Source organism: Delphinapterus leucas, chromosome 4, assembly GCF_059928025.1.
Source record: "Delphinapterus leucas isolate spDelLeu-1000000601 "Yukka" chromosome 4, BTC_Dleu_Yukka2, whole genome shotgun sequence".
Classification (NCBI taxonomy): Eukaryota; Metazoa; Chordata; class Mammalia; order Artiodactyla; family Monodontidae; genus Delphinapterus; species Delphinapterus leucas.
The window spans coordinates 26,085,257-26,102,117 of record NC_143132.1 but is presented as its reverse complement, the minus strand read 5'-3'; the positions used below and the strand labels follow the sequence as shown (position 1 = coordinate 26,102,117).

Here is a 16,861-nt window from a genome sequence, read left to right as displayed (position 1 = left end):
TACTCCTTTGATTACTGCAGCCTCTCCATCTTTAGCCTTTCCACTAGATGCGTCTTCTCAGTATTTACTCATGTTTAAGTATTGATACTCTCCAACTTGAAACAAAACAAAAACCTTGGACCCACCATCGTGACTTCCTCAACTTTATTTTATGGTTCACTTTTTAGAGCTCATACCCCAAATCCACTATCCTACTTGCCCACACACACTTCAAATCATTATGATCTACTTTTGCTCCCATAGTTCCCGTAAAACTATTCTCATTGAATTCCTAGTTGCTAAATCCAGTGGACCTTTTTCAATCCTTATTTAATTGCTGGGCAGAATCCTTTTCAGTTGGCCAATATAGCTTTGTTGGCTTTTATATCTCTTAGACCCAAAGCCTACAGGGTTTGTTAAGAGTTCCTGCAACACAATCTCAATTTGATGAAATAATTAAAATGGAAAATAGGTGGGAACCCAATGGTGAAGTCTTTTAATGCTGAGCTGTGAGGATTGATTTTTATTCTCTAGGCAGTGGTAATCTATAAAAGGCCAAGGAAGGAAGTACAATAGTAATATCACATCTTTTGGGAAGTAAACTCTGGGGCAGCGGATGGTTTGGAGCAGTGGTTTGCAAAGTGCTGTGTAAAAAAGCAGGATCAGCGGCACCTGGGACTTAGTTAGATGAAATTCTTGGGTCCCACCCTGATCTACTGATTCAGAAATTCTGGATGTGCAGCCACGTGACGTATGTTTCATGAAGCTCAAAGTTAGAGAACTACTGGTGTGGAGGAGAAACAGAGACAGAATAAGTACTAGTCATCAAAGGCCTAAAATAGAGTCACAATGTTGTGGAGAGTGGGGTATGTGAAAAGAATGTGCAGTATTCAGTCACTGGATGAGGGCCTTAGACATTTTTTTTTTGTAACTGCTGACATAGAGAACACGCAATCCTGGTGCTGCCTCTGAAGTCTTATTCACTCCTTCATTCAACATATGCTTACTGTGCTGGGGTCATTTCGTATGACCAGGGAGAACACAGGCCAAGCTCAGAGCTAAAGTTATGATCATCACTGGTTTGTATTAGATCACTTCCTGCAAGATCCTGGTAGATACAAACTGTGAGCACTTACAGTAATTCGTGGAGGACAGAGAGAAGTGCTCCAAAGTCACCCCACCTATGAACAATGAACACTTTTAACAGGAAAACAGGGCTTCCCTGGTGGCGCAGTGCTTGAGAATCTGCCTGCCGATGCAGGGGACATGGGTTCGAGCCCTGGTCTGGGAAGATCCCACATGCCGTGGAGCAACTAGCCCTGTGAGCCACAATTACTGAGCCTGCGCGTCTGGAGCCTGTGCTTCACAACAAGAGAGGCCGCGATAGTGAGAGGCCCGCGCACCGCGATGAAGAGTGGCCCCTGCTTGCCGCAACTAGAGAAAGCCCTCGCACAGAGACAGAGACCCAGCACAGCCAAAAATAAAATAAATAAATTAAAAAAAAAAAAAGGATCCGCCCGCCAATGCAGGGGACACGGGTTCGAGCCCTGGTCCGGGAAGATCCCACATGCCGCGGAGCAACTAAGCCCGTGCGCCACAACTACTGAGCCTGTGCTCTAGAGGCTGCGAGCCACAACCACTGAAGCCCACGCGCCTAAAGCCTGTGATCCGCAACAAGAGAAGCCACTGCAATGAGAAGCCCGTGCACCACAACGAAGAGTAGCCCCCACTTGCCGCAACTAGAGAAAGCCCTAGCACAGAAACGAAGAGCCAACACAGCCATAAATAAATAAATTTAAAAAAAAAGGCAAAATTCCTTTAAAAAAAACAAAACAGGAAAACAGACATCTACATTACCAAAAGATTTAATTTCTCTTTACAACCTTCGCATGTTTCAGCTGACCCAAGGCAGACCATGTGGTCCTGAGGGATAGTTCAGCTATGTGGTGGCTCTCAGCAGTTCACTTTTATAAACCAATTCTGTAAGATCTCAGAGCGGGAGAGCACTGAAATGAAGTGTAACAGGGTTCTCAGTTGCAAGCCAGAGAAGGCAACTGGTTGATTTAGGCTGAAAAGGAATTTATTCAATGGGTAGAGATTGCCCAGCAAGCTTGGAAACCAGGAAGCAACAAAGGTGATTCATCAGCTACTAGGTTCATGGCCAAATTCTCAGAGCAATGGCTACTCAACACCAGATGCTAGGAGCTTACTGTTGTCCCCATTGGATATACCAGATGTTTCCCCTAGTGATAGACGCTGCTGCTCTCAGCGTGGATCCTCTCCTACCCAGTTTCTTTGCTTCGCCAATTAGGGTGCGGTGTCCCAGTTGCAAGGGAGGTTGGGTGAAGTTTTTGCTTCCACAGGTAAAAGTCGTCTGTGCCATTTGAACACTGGAATGGGATTCAGATGCAGAGCACATGTCGCCCCTCCCCCCCCAAAGAAAAATACAATGATGTAAACTTGCAAGTCGTGTGGAACTTTACAAGGGACCTAAGACATCATCTAGATTAGATTCCAAAGATAAAACCTTTTAAAACCTTTTAATTAATAATTTAGAACACCAATATATAAATGATTTAAAAGGCGTTCTGCCTGCAGCTCCCCCTCCTTTCTATTCATCATACTCACACCTACTTACCAGTCTCTAAGACACCTACAAAGAATTCTGGGTCCTGTAATGACATTTAAAAATGAGGGCGAACAAATCATTTTACAAGTACTTTGAAAATTCTTGAGAAGGCTCAGAACCTGTGCAGGAACAAAGATGATGAAGCAGAGGCTTACATTTTACCAACTGTTGGCTCTAGCTTAGTGAATTCAGGCTTAGAAAAGTTTAAGCGATTAATTTCCCTTAACGTCACAAAGCAGTTAAAGCTAAATAGGAGAACAACTTCATTTGTGGTCTGGCGCTCTTTCCAGTACTTTCTCCAAACCAGACTCTCTTGGTCTTCATTGCCTCTTCTGGAAAACAAAGTGGTCTTAGACTGTTAGACTTTGAAGAGACCTTCAAGGACGATCAGTATTCTTTGCAACCCATTAAATGTTTCAATTCTCAAACATCCCTTATTTTGTAATCTTCCTCTTATCTCTTGAACAACTGTTTCCTAGTTTCAAATTATTACAAGGTATATAAATTACTTTAAAAATCATTTGTGGGAAAAATGATAATTAAAAACAAAATTCAGATTCATAGTGCTAACCATGAGTAATTTTGAATACTTTATTATTTTAATACCCTTTTAAAGGCCAACTTAAAAATATTCACAACTGCTTTATTCATATAACCTTAAACTGGAAACAACTCAAAAGTCCATCAACAGGATGAATGGATAAACAAATTATAATACACACAAAAGACTAGTCAGCTAAAAAAGAGGGAATGAACTACTGAACCCTGCATTAATATAGATGAATTTCAGAGCAGCTGGCTGAGTGAAAAAAGCCAGAAGCAAATGAGCACATCCTGTAGAATAATATTTATGTCAAGTTCTAAGGCAGGCAAATGCAAATTACGGTGATAGAGATCAGAACAGTGGAAAGGAAATGGAGAGTGAAGAGATTAGAAAGGGGCCCAAAGAGGGGATGGTTACACAGTTGTATACACTTATTAAAACTCAAACAACACACTTAAAATCTGTCTATTTATTGTATGTAAAAAGTACACTCCAAATTAAAAAGTTGTATAGACATCTAGAAAGCCACAGGAATCTTATTTTCTGCTTCTGAACTCTTGGGACAGAGGGAATATTAAGTATCAAAGAAAGATTCTCACAAAAAATTAAGAAACTGTTAGATAACAATTCTAAGTATAGACTCCCTAATCATGAAAAACAAAACTTTTCATTTGGGTCAATAATTTAAAGAAAATATACGGACACAAAAATATCCACTGAAGCTAGCAGATAATAAAATATTTATTTTATTGTTGTAAAATTAAAAATAGTAGACAAGCATATGTAGTTACAGTTCCAAAGCAGAGCAATACAAATATATAAATTATTGCAGTTTTAAAAGGAAAATATAACAGCCAAGTAATGTCTAAATAAACTTTTTTGAAACCAACTTGGTTTTCATCACTGCAGCTTCATTTTCTTTTCTCAAAGGTCTTAGACAATTTTGTACGAATTTCTACTCAAGTTTAAAGCAACATTAACACACACACAAATTGTAAAAGTATGAATGGCATTTAACAGAAGTCACTACTGAACACTTTCTAAAATGCCTCTTTTGGAGGCAGTAGAATGGAAATAAACATTCTACACGTTTGAAAGAAGAAACACACACTTACTAAAATTCCCTTTGCTTTCTGTGCAGTTGAGGGAAGTTCAACTAACACTTTTTCTGAAGGGAGGGTGGAGGGCAATACTCATCTTCATGATTTTTAAACTTTTTAATTTGGTAGGATTAAAATTGTGGACTAATTCAACATCACTGAAATGCATTAGTAATCTGGATTATTTTAAACTAAAAAGAATAGGAAAAGCATATGTTACAAACTAGGTGCTCAAGAAATCTCAACGCTAGAGACTTGCTATGATATGGTTCATAGCAAGGTGACCAAGCTGCTTAATAGGTTAGACTACATTATCATAAGGGGAGTTATGAAAGGATGAAGTGAATGAAAGTACTTAAGACGCTGGACAGAACCTTGTTATTCCAAGCACAGTATTACAGCCCCCCTCCAAGATACCTTTACTTGTGCCAGAGCCTTATTACCTTATTATTTTGGTAATAAACTCTCTCCCACCCCACCACCACAAATTTCCTCAAATAATTATTTCCACCAACCTAAAGTTAAAAATGCAATTGAACACTGAAATGAAATCAATTATCTTTGCTTTACAGCCACATCTGAACAAAAGATATTTTAAAAAAATCTATTGGTAGAGTACTAAACTTTTTATTAAGTACTTAAAATTACTCACATATCTTACTTTAGCATAAAAATAACACTACAAGAACTTTACACTGTACCATTTGAAAATTTTTTATGTCACGTAACTTTATTTTATGGTCACTAACCTGAACCTCCTACTAAGCTACACAAATAATTTCTTTAAAAGTTCCTACTGAGGTTTTGAGCATATACATTTTGTATTACATTTTACAACATTAATAACACTAGCAGATTTCTTCCAAAACAAAACAAAATAAAGCCAAAACTGGTAAACATTAACACAGACATTCATCCCAAAATATTAAAAAAAAAACAAAATGTGGCAAAAACTGACCAAAAGACTCAACATTGTAAACACCTAGGTAAAAAAAAAATATAAACAAAAAAGAATGAACTTTAAACCATTTTCAGCAGTAAAGAATACAGTAGAATAAAAAACCCGAGAAATCTCAAGATGCTTGTCAAGATGCCAATAACAAAACAATATATTTTGACTATATTTCTGAAATCACTTTCCAACATGAATTTATTTTAAAAACAATCCTCAAATGCATATAAAAATGGGCACTTTGTGGTGAAATGAACATATAATTTGAAAAACTAACAACATTTCTCTGCTCCAACACTGTGTGTAAGCAACTACATAACGGAAAGAAACACTATCCTGCTGCCTGCATGCATCATCTATTATTGGTCTCTTAAGTGCATGCCTTTAAGAAAAAAAAAGACTAATTTGGATACTAAATACTAGGATCAAAGGATAATAATCGCAAAGTAAATAGGTTTTTAGCTTAAATAAAAGGCTGCAAGCATTTTAAATCTTTAAAGAGAACAATCTTGTGTGGTCAAAATAACTTTAAACAACTGATGTTTTAAACTTAATTCAACTTGTCTAATTATGAAATCTAAAGTGAAAAAAATATTAGTCTTATTTCACTCCCTTTAATCATATAAGCTGTGAAGATGTCAATAATGGCTGATTAGCAATCTCTTTTTTTTACCATTTTTGAAACTAAAGGTATATGTGAGGTTTTCTTCTAAACTTCCTCAAAAAGTACCAACAACTCTGCAGAAAAATAGCCAAGCATGGTAACCAATATTTGCGGTATTTCATGTTCTCTGAAAACTCAACTCTATCCCTTACCCTTATTTTAGCATATACAATAATTGAATATTCAAGAAAACTAACATAGGAATATAAAATAAGTTTACCAAATATTTGGATAAACTGCTGTGCAAAATATTTTCAAAAATTTTTTTTAACTAGGATATCCTTCCAAATTAAGTACTAGTGCAAGTACCAGCACCACAGGTATTTTTTAAGAGCACCTTGCCTTTGAAGGACTTAAGTAAGAAATATCTAAATGGAATAAATTAGAGTCCTCAATTAACACCTTGGTATATACGCCCCCATCCAATTGTGCCAAACTCATTAGTAATGCTATAAATTTGCCAGAAACTCTAAGAAATAAGCAAACACTTTCTTTGGATAACACTGTTATATTTGGGACTGCACCATATGGCTCATGTTCTGGCGACAAGCTACTACTTACATCAAAGGCAACACATCCCAAACTTTTATGACTGTCCCTAAGTGACCTAAATAGAACCACAAATGTGTAGAAGCACCCTGGCTGGGAAGATTCTTAATGAATTATGCCAAAAAAGAGTAAAGTCAAATTTGAAAATCTGACCATAACAACGAAGCACTGAGATACTTATCGGCTTCATCAGGAAATGTCTTTATTCAACTTATAGTTTATAGATTTTGATATTGCACACATTCAATTAAAGCTTATCACAACTAAGGCAATGCATTCCCACTCCCTGGATTTTTTTTTTTTTTTTTTTTGTGGTACGCAGGCCTTTCACCGCTGTGGCCTCTCCCACTGCAGAGCACAGGCTCCGGATGCGCAGGCTCAGCGGCCATGGCTCACGGGCCCAGCCGCTCCGCGGCATGTGGGATCTTCCCGGACCGGGGCACGAACCCGTGTCCCCTGCATTGGTAGGCGGACTCTCAACCACTGTGCCACCAGGGAAGCCCCCACTCCCTGGATTTTAAATTCATTCTGGGTGACTCAAAGGACTGAGAGAAGTTGAAAACATCTTTGAAAAGCTCCCTCCGAAAAGCAGTTATGTCGTATTTCAAAGAAAACAAAATCAGTGAGATATCAATTGATATCCTCAGGCAAATTTAACACATTTTAGCGTTACAAAAAGTTGTTTTCTACTAGATTGAGGTGTTTCTTTGCTTAGTCAAATACTCTTTGTGTTCAAGACTAAAATCTGACCCAAACCAGGGCAGGCTGCCAAATTTAAGGCAGAAGTTATTCATATCTTTATGCGTGAAACTGCCAAGTTAATGGGCTTTTCTGTGGATTCTTTCAAGCAAAGGATCTTACCTCATAAATACATTCTAAGTACCAGTTGAAAACAGAATTTAGAGCCCATTTTAATTCTGCATTGGTTATAGCTTTTACTATATTATTTGAAAACTTATCTAGCTGTTTGAGACAAACTATTTGTTCAGAATTCTTTGGAAACATGATAGGCAATAAGAGTATCCTCTTAAAAACGGACTTTTTTTTTGAATTAGAGTTCTGTTTTTCTGTGACGAGCAATCTTCTCTTTTCCTTTAGATTCTAAAGTTTAGAAAATGCTTTCTTTGGGCACTACTTTCAGTGATGTTGATAACAGAATTTGGACAGTTGAAGGATTCTTGAACTTTTATCTTAAGTGGTACACAAAATGATTTTAATTTTTTTCAAAGATAGGACAACAATTTCATGACATATTATATTTGAAGATAGACATTACATTTGACTTGGAAGTGAGACTTGACTTAAATTCTGTCCAAATCTAACACATCAAAGTCATTAGAATGAAAGTAATAATGATGTAGAATAGGCTTTTACTTCTATGGAGACAAGCTGACATACAGAAACTAGATTAGCATTTTCTTCTTGGACTCATAACTGTTTTTGTTAGAAAAAAATAATGTCTTTTATTTTCCTGTATACTTGCTTTAAAAAGTTATTAATTCCTCTTTCATAAGAGTTATTAGAAGTCAAAACAATTCAACTAGATAGATTTCTATGCCAAAATACATTTATCTTTGGAAAATAAGATAACAGCTGTAAAAACATTATTAAGAGAATAAAATGCAGTGATCTGAAATATGGGTAACATTCACACATGAAAGTGTAAATATAATATACAGAGCCATTCAAATACACATTTATAAACAGAATGAAAAGGTACCTAAAATACTATTTTTATATATAAAATTTTCATATTAAAATATTGCTCAATAAATAAGAGGTGATATTATGAATTCTATTTACCTCTTAAATGTTATCTTTAGTAGTTTAGACTAACCTAAGAACTTTAACCTTCTGTTGTTCTGACAGGTGAATTACATTAAACCATGTTTAACAAAGTCACACTCTAACAGTATATTTAAGTAGTCACATGTGGTAAAAGTTAGGGAGGGCTGTTTAGTAATTATGGGAAAAAAGATTTCCCAAATGAACCAAAATGATTAACCCTAGAAGACTAGAGTGTAATGATCTGCTTTATTTGACAAAGATGTTAAACGCTGCCTTAAGTTTTGCAAATTTAATGACCATAAAATAATTGACCATAACTTTCTTCAACTTCTTCAAAGTGTGCATGCCCGGCAGGCCAAAAAAATGGCAGGCCATAGAAAGGATGTGTAAGTTTAGAGTTCAGTTGTTTATGGGTAGGTGTGACTTCATTCCCGTTCGTCCCATTTGCAGACACGGTAACTTGGAATAGTTCTTGAGAAGCTGTTCGATGGCAATGTGGCGGACATGGAGCTCTGAGGCCAAAGAATCTTTTTCTTGCACTTGGTGGGCTAACTCTTCAAAAACTTCTGTAAAGATTTAAAAAGTAGTTCCATTTTTAGTACACAGAAAGCTAATCTATGATTTATATTTCAAGTACTTTAATTAAAATGAATGCACTGGGCAAATGTTTGCAATGAAAGTAGTTTGAAACCAAGGAAACGGTTGTGTTTTGATCATCCTAGGAAGCTGTATGCTTTGCATAGCCAACTGGAATACTGTTTTTCTTTTCTCCATCAAATGAAACTTGAGAGTCAAGCAATGACTTAGAGATGCATAGCAGAAATGGCAGTTACAACTACCTCTGAGATAGTTTTCTCAATCTGAACAGATAAACAGGTTCAATCAATTTCTAATATGACTTATGGACAGTAAAGTGCCCATTAATACCCAGGTCTGGAACCCCCCTAAGAGGCTTTGGAATCAGACTACCGGAGTTTTGAATCCTTGTTCCGACTCTCACGAGTCTCAGGCAAGTAACTTAAACTATGTTGTTTTTTTTTTTAATAAATTTATTTATTTGTTTTTGGGTCTTCATTGCTGTGCGCGGGCTTTCTCTAGTTGCGGTGAGTGCTTCGTTGCAGTGTTCAGGCTTCTCATTGCAGTGGCTTCTCGTTGCGGAGTGCGGCTCTAGGCGCACGGGCTTCAGTAGTTGTGGCTCGTGGGCTCAGTAGTTGTGGCTTGCGGGCTCTAGAGTGCAGGCTCAGTAGTTGTGGCGCACGGGCTTAGCTGCTCTGCGGCATGTGGGATCTTTCCGGACCAGGGCTCGAACCCATGTCCCCTGCAATGGCAGGTGGATTCTTAACCACTGCGCCACCAGGGAAGTCCTAAACTATGTTTTAATTTCTTCTTATATATAACCTCGATAATGAAAGTAAGCACCTCACAGGGTTATCGTTGAGTATTAAATAAGATCATACTTGTAAAGTACTTACCTCAGAATAAGTACTTGATAAATATAAGGTGCTATTATTATTATCTTATTATTCTGAGAGGGTGTGTGGTCAAGAAAGACTACTAGCTTTGGAGTTAAAGACAGGGGTTATAATCCTTAATCTGTTACTGACTGAAAGCATGATCTCTCTAAGCAACTAAAGCAACTGCAAGCAACTTAATGTCTTTGAAGCACAGTTAGTTTCCTCACCTAAATGGAAATCAACTGTAGGAAAAAAAAAAAAAAGAAACAGTTGGGGAATTTGAACACTGTTTCAGCATCCTATTTGATGATGTTAACAAATTACTAGCCATTTTTTTTTAAAGATGTGATAGAGGTTGTGATTGCCTAAAAAATGTTATTTTTTTGAGAAAATTCTACACTATTTACGGACAAAACAAAATGTTGTCTGGGATTTGTTTTAAAATAATCCATGCTGGAGGTAGGGGTGGGTCGAGGGGAATGGGTGCACGCAGAGATGAAGGAAAATTAGCTACGCTTTTGATTATAGTTGAAACTGGGAAAGACGGGTCAACGGTTCCACTATACTATTCTGATTACTTTTGTGTTTAGAAAATTTAATAATAATTAAGAAAAAACGGGGCCAACACCACCTGCCCTAAAAGAACTGCTAAGGAGCACACCTGCACAGTGCCTGGTACAATAGTAGGTAGTCAAAAACATGTTAGTAAGAGGTAGAGATTAAGTTGTCTCCGTTTTCACCTAAAAAAGAACCTATTTCACCTGCAGTTCATAAAGAATAATAAGAAGAATTCTTTTTGCTCTGGAAACTCGAGCAGGTTCTAATCCCATAATTTAAATGCAGATGAAGCTAACAGGGGATTTTCTGTATCAAAATTTGCACATGTAAAAAGCACTGACACTGAGTCTTTACCCTGTATTTGTTGTCGGAGCTCTGCATTCAGTTGCTTTACCTCACCAAGAGTCATCGAATTCACTGAAACATGAAAACATATTCATTATTACCATGACAACCTGGGAAAAGAAGTTATCTACACCACCAACACAATATCCTATTTAAAAGAAATATTTGCACTTATCTTCCCACATAACATTCTGCAGGTCCCCAAGATTCATTCATTAACTCCTAAAGTGTTGAGTTTTCAAGTTCTGACCACAACCCACAGTAAGAAACATTTCACTCCCAGTCTACCTCCACCTGTAATAAAAGGTTCATTGAAAAACTCTTAGCATTAGGTGCAATGGATTCTGCTATTTCTCATTCTGTTTCAGTTTTTAAAAAGTGCTAGTCACTACCCATCAAGTTGATTTTGCTTAAGCACTACATGCTTCATGATGTGTAGCTTGAAAAACACTAAAGTGCTATGGAAATAGTTTGAAAAATCAATTTGTCTACCTAGCTATATAACCTTAGATAATTCATATGTAGAATCAAGGAGTTTTATAAAAATATACCCAAGCACCCTTCTAGCTCTAAGATCATTTGATTTTAAGTCAATTAAAATTATCTTAGCTCCTATGAGTTTTTGAAGAAATAATATGCAGACTGAATGAGTCACTTTTTCCAAGTACACACATTACCTTTGGCCTTTAGTGAAATGTCAGATTTCTGCTTTTGAAATGCCACCCCCAATTAGTCTTGTAGGGAATAGCAATGTGCCAGTGTGTGTTTGTCAATGGTTGAGGCTGTACTTCTAAACTATATGAACCCTGAACTTTCCAATTCACAGTTGTTGATTCCATTCCGTTAATAATTTAAAATGGCAAAACAAATGATGGGCCTGCAGAATTCCAATGGTTTAGGACCTACTAAGGAATATTCCAAAGAAATGACGAAGAGTTTTAAGACATCTCATTTTTGCTAGGGTGAACCTGTCATTTAAATACTGTATTTACCAAATCTATAATATCACAGCAAAATTCCTGACACATCACATACATAAAACATATACAACCCCAACAAAACTCCAACCTTTACCTTTTCTCCCTATTTTTACTTACATTCTTCTCTGCTGTAATGTGGATGCTGGGTATGGACATTAGCCTCTGGATTAGAGACTGTCTCTTCTTTTTTCTGTTCCTGGTTGTGACTATGAGGCCACAATTGACTATTGTGGCATAAAGTGGCACCTGAATCTTGTAACACAGCAAGCCCAAAGTCCGTATTTTCCCTCTGTTCCAATATTCTTTGTGTACAGTTTGAGAGGCCACCTGCATTTCCATCTATCCACTTTGCAGAATACTTTGGTACTTGGGAGTCAAACTGTGGGAGTAACTTTTTATCTGGCTTATGCCTGAAATTAAACAGGTGATGCTGGGGATTTTTAGAACATTCGGAATCTGAATCCAGATCCTTATTTTGTGCATATTGTACAATCCAGTTTATCTTCTTACTCAGAATGGTTTTAACTTCTTCATAAGTACTTTTTGAAAGCTTAGATCGAGGACAATCCTGGTTTGCAATCAAATGGTATTTTTCAAAGCAGTCTTTATGGCCCCTTAATGATTTGGTGTGCAAGAGATTAGATTTTGGTATTCCTAAAGAAAAAAAAAGAAACAGAAGACTTGAGACAGTTTTGTTTATTATAAGGTGCATTAAGAAATACAAATCTTAGTAAAACACACTGATAATTTGTAAATCAGAGGAAAAATGCTGAAGAATATTGGTATTAATATAAAATACAGCCTAATAATTTATGCTTCAATTTAACTATTCAGTAAATTCTGAACAGCAGAAATATTAAATTCTTATGAATAGTAAAGCCTTTCTAAGGGCTTAATGATTCAGTTTCAACCTCAGCCCAGAGGCATGTTGTTGCATAATATTAAAAAGTACTACTGAACCAGCAGTTTACATTTACAGAATCTTGGCCTTGATATTATAGTGCTTTCTTCACTAATCCTCCTGAAGTACACACTTGAAAAAAGTTTCTATTATAGGCTCAATAAGAGAAATACACATTAATAAAAGCCTCAAAAAGTCGATGAACTGTTTATTTTTTTAAGAAAAGCATCTAAAATGTTTTCACGTTTGATACTTATTAAAACTTTATCAAGATAATTTTATCTCTAGAAGAAATGCATTACACACAATTATTACTCATATAGCAACACATTCAGTCTACCAAGGTACAATAACCAGTATAATTCTTGAACTCACAAGTGTTCATTATGCACCATAAATAATGGAAATATTCATATTACATGTTTATGTTTCCCAACTTTTTAGTACGGCTTAAGCATACTATCTCAATTGTTTTTTAAAATACAGAATACCTTTTCAAATACACAACACACTTCCAAATATAGAATACATTCATACATTTTCATAAGTTCAAACCATTTAAGGTCAAACAGCAATGCTTTTATACTGAAGGTGAATAAGGGATGTGGAACTGAAAATTAATGCCTGCCAGAATTAAGCAGTCTAAATCTGCTTAGCTTTGAAAACAGAGTAAGTGGAGAGCCACTCAGGTGCTAGGTTAAAAAAAAAGTTTTAGCTGACTTCGTCAGAAAAAATTACATTCTGTATTCACCCCTTGTTTTAAAAACTGAAGTTGTAACAATTTTATTAACTGAACTGCAAACGCTGGCTAATACTAAGATAATGAAGTATTTGTGCTTTAATGGCATTAAATCAGGTATAAAAGTGCTTGCGAATACTAATTTGTTCCAAAATGACATAACATCAGCCAATGGTAGGTCCTGCTAAGACTGCCAAAACCAGTGCTAACTGGGCTGTCAGTTCCCTCACAAGTAAGCTATGGGGCACACCTCCTAAACATTAACAGTCTAAGCAGACGAGAGCCAACGACTCTCACCAGGTAAACTCAACTATCTCAGCCTTGTTTCTTCCACTGAGTGTAAAAACTGAACTTAAACAGAATTTCATACACGTTTTATTTACCCCTTTGGTACCTGTACTACAACTGTGTGTGTATATATTTTTTACCAGTTATTGTCTGGTTGGGTCAAATTTCCAGCAGAATTAAAATATTTAAGTGCAAAACCTCACAGCTGTATTTCAAAACCTGGTAAATTAACATAAAAAAGGAAGTTCACAAACCTTGATTAGAATAAAAATATTAAAAGTATTGTTATTATGCATGTTTCATATCATAAGACAAAAAGGTAGTTAGTATCAATTACAGACAAAATAAGAAATACCTCCATTCTGCTGTTTGATTCTAATACTTACTGCTAGGCAGAGAGAACCTGATAGCTTGCTTACTTTACTAACTTTGGAGGATTCATTAAAGAGCTTCCTTACTCTTTATAAACTCTCTTAGGGCTCACTGGCCTAAGATGAGGCAGACGGCTAGCCAATCCCTGAAACAGTAAACAGTCTCATTCTCACTCGGTCCACTGCCACAGCACTAATCATGCAGCAATGCTTTAGCTGAATCTGAACACTGTAAATTGTTTCTCCTTTACTATGTATGAAAGGAAGTCCTTCAGCATATAAAAAGGGTTCTAAACTAGGCTACAGAAAGGCATTATTTTTTGCTTTTATATATATATATATATATATATTTTTTTTTTTTTTTTTGTGGTACACGGGCCTCTCACTGTTGTGGCCTCTCCCGCTGCAGAGCACAGGCTCCGGATGCGCAGGCTCAGCGGCCATGGCTCACGGGCCCAGCCACTCCGCGGCATGTGGGATCTTCCCGAACCGGGGCACGAACCCGTGTCCCCTGCATTGGCAGGTGGACTCTCAACCAATGCGCCACTAGGGAAGCCCTTGTTTTTTCGGGTTTTTAAAATTTTATTTGGAATGTTCAGAAATTGTATTAAAAAAAGATAAAAAATTATATGAAACAAATTTCCTGATGTACCCCACAGCTTCAACAACAAATCAGTATGATGGATGTTTATTTGAAGACTAATGTGGGCTTTTAAAGATATTTTTACCCAACGTTGCTTCTTAGTAATTCATGTAATATAACTTTTTGTCCTCCAGAAATAATTTTTTAACTTTTACTTAAATCCCCAAATTAATGCTTGGAACCCGGTAAGCACATGATTATACGCATATTGGTAATCTGCTGAGATAAACAGCAAGTCAGAGAACTACAATATTCAATTTAATGTGAAAATACATAAATGTAAAATAAATTTCCGATTCAGACACTCAGGTGAAAAATCCCCTATAAAAGACATAAAAAAAGTCATGTCAGGAAGAGTTCTGAATGTGGGAAATATTTCTACTTAGATGTCCCACAGGCTTCTGAAACTCACCCTGCCTAAATGACACTCCTCTTCCTCCATTTTTACCACCCAAACCCAATCTTCTTCCTGAGTCTGGTACCACCACCTGCTCAAGGAAGAAACCTGGGTGTCCTCCTTGACAGTTCTTCCCTGCAGCCCCATCCCAGATGTTTTACTGTCCATCTTAACAGATTTTTTTTTCCCCCTGAAGTCTAGCAGTACAGCATATTAAATCCTTCACTCCATTATTACTCCCACTACATTATCTGGGTCTTCCTCACCATCCCATCTAGTTCTCACTTCCTCTAAAGAAGCCTTTTCTAACCAGTAACATCTGAGTTAATCACACCAGACTGTACAGTTGCTTCTTCACTGGCCTTTATCCCCTTCTAGAAGGTAAGTTCTGTGAGAAAGGGGACCATCTGTTTTATATGCATCCTTATTGTCATAGTGCCTGGCACACAGCGAATACTCAAGGAAAATTAAATGAATAAAGGAAAATTAAAATTATATTAAAAAACAAACCTAAAACTTATTACCAGTTATTATTTGAGGTCTACTGCCATGAAGTTTTGCCCATCCTAGCAAGGTAACTAGGATGTGCAATTAGGCCAGGCTCTCAGAAGTTAATTAAAGGCATCTTCCAGTAAAGTTACTCCTATGTTTATAGTTTAACGTGCCATTAGTCCCAAGAACTAATGAGTGGCACTGATACAGAAATGGCATTCCTGTGGCATCATTCAATCTGCCATACAAAATCAGGAACTTCTATTCAATTACATATTTTCGTTAGAAATGTACATACAGTGAATATACAAGAAGGCTATTTTATGTAAACTGTAGCTCATTCATCCAGATCTGTACCTGTAACTTCTTTAGCTCACTAAAAATTTAAAACTTGAATCAGTTTTAAAGTTCAATTTGAAAATGTTTGTCTTATAAACATAGCTTAAAATATGCAGTAGCAGAAGGAACAAAAAAATTAATACACGGACTACTTCGTATACTTGAACAAATTACTTTTTAACCTAGAAAAGAATGTGAGTAGCCCACTTAATTTGTATCAGCAATATAGGTGTCATTGTATAAACTCCTGAAGTGATTTTGTTTTTTCCACTTTATCAGTTCGAATATAAGAGTAACAACCACTGCTATTATCAGAGATCCCAGTGAGTCTCCCAACTGACTTTACAATTTTAATTGCATTTACAAGTGTAAACTGCTCTGAGTACCATTTATTTCTTCAGCAGCTTTTGAAAGGGAATGAATCTAAATGCAATTAAATAAGTTGATACTTTTGAGAACCTGAGTTATAACTAAGTAATTTCCAAACCAGTTCAACAAAAATTGCACTAAAACTTCCTTACTAATAAAAATTCTGAGGGCCAATATAATTGACACCTTAATATCATAAAATCTTTAAAACATATCACAAAGATGTCCATGTAACTGTGTCTTGAGTTCATGATTATTAGAGAACCAAGACCTTACTTGGCAACTGTAATTGCTAATATTTTTTAGAAGTATGTACTAGTTTCTTCTGGATAGAGGCTGTTTAGAAATTTATATAGGCAGTACATTTCTTTTTTATTTATTTATTTATTTTTGGCTGTGTTGGGTCTTTGTTGCTGTGCGCGGGCTTTCTCTAGTTGCGGCGAGCGGGGGCTACTCTTCGTTGCGGTGCGAAGTCTTCTCATTGCGATGGCTTCCCTTGTTGCCGAGCACGGGCTCTAGGCACGTGGGCTTCAGTAGTTGTGGCACATGGGCTCAGCAGTTGTGGCTCATGGGCTCTAGAACACAGGCTCAGTAGTTGTGGCGCACTGGCTTAGTTGCTCCGCAGAATGTGGGATTTTCCCGTACCAGGGCTCGAACCTGTGTCCCCTGCATTGGCAGGCGGATTCTTAACCACTGTGCCACCAGGGAAGCCCCTAGGCAGTACATTTCTGTATGAACAGTGGTATTTTAAAAAGTTAAGCTGTTTCTATTCAACAGTTT

At 36.7% G+C, this 16,861-nt stretch overlaps 1 protein-coding gene across 5 annotated transcripts in view; it reads right to left on the bottom strand.

Moving 5' to 3' along the window:
- Positions 1–3,875: 3,875 nt before the first annotated feature.
- The window catches only part of C4H21orf91 (chromosome 4 C21orf91 homolog), a 32,150-nt gene continuing 19,164 nt past the window's right edge, over positions 3,876–16,861 (bottom strand). For 4 of the 5 annotated variants that reach the window (XM_022574927.2, XM_022574842.2, XM_089910371.1 and 1 more), the window contains exons 3-5: positions 11,660–12,196; positions 10,572–10,634; positions 3,876–8,771 (exon numbers count right to left, since the gene is read on the bottom strand). In XM_022574927.2, coding sequence (XP_022430635.1) covers positions 8,605–8,771; positions 10,572–10,634; positions 11,660–12,196 — 767 coding nt within the window. In that variant the 3' untranslated portion in view covers positions 3,876–8,604. Of the gene's footprint in view, positions 8,772–9,233; positions 9,524–10,571; positions 10,635–11,659; positions 12,197–16,861 lie in introns of those variants that run through there. The other variant, XM_089910370.1, reaches the window with a different exon arrangement.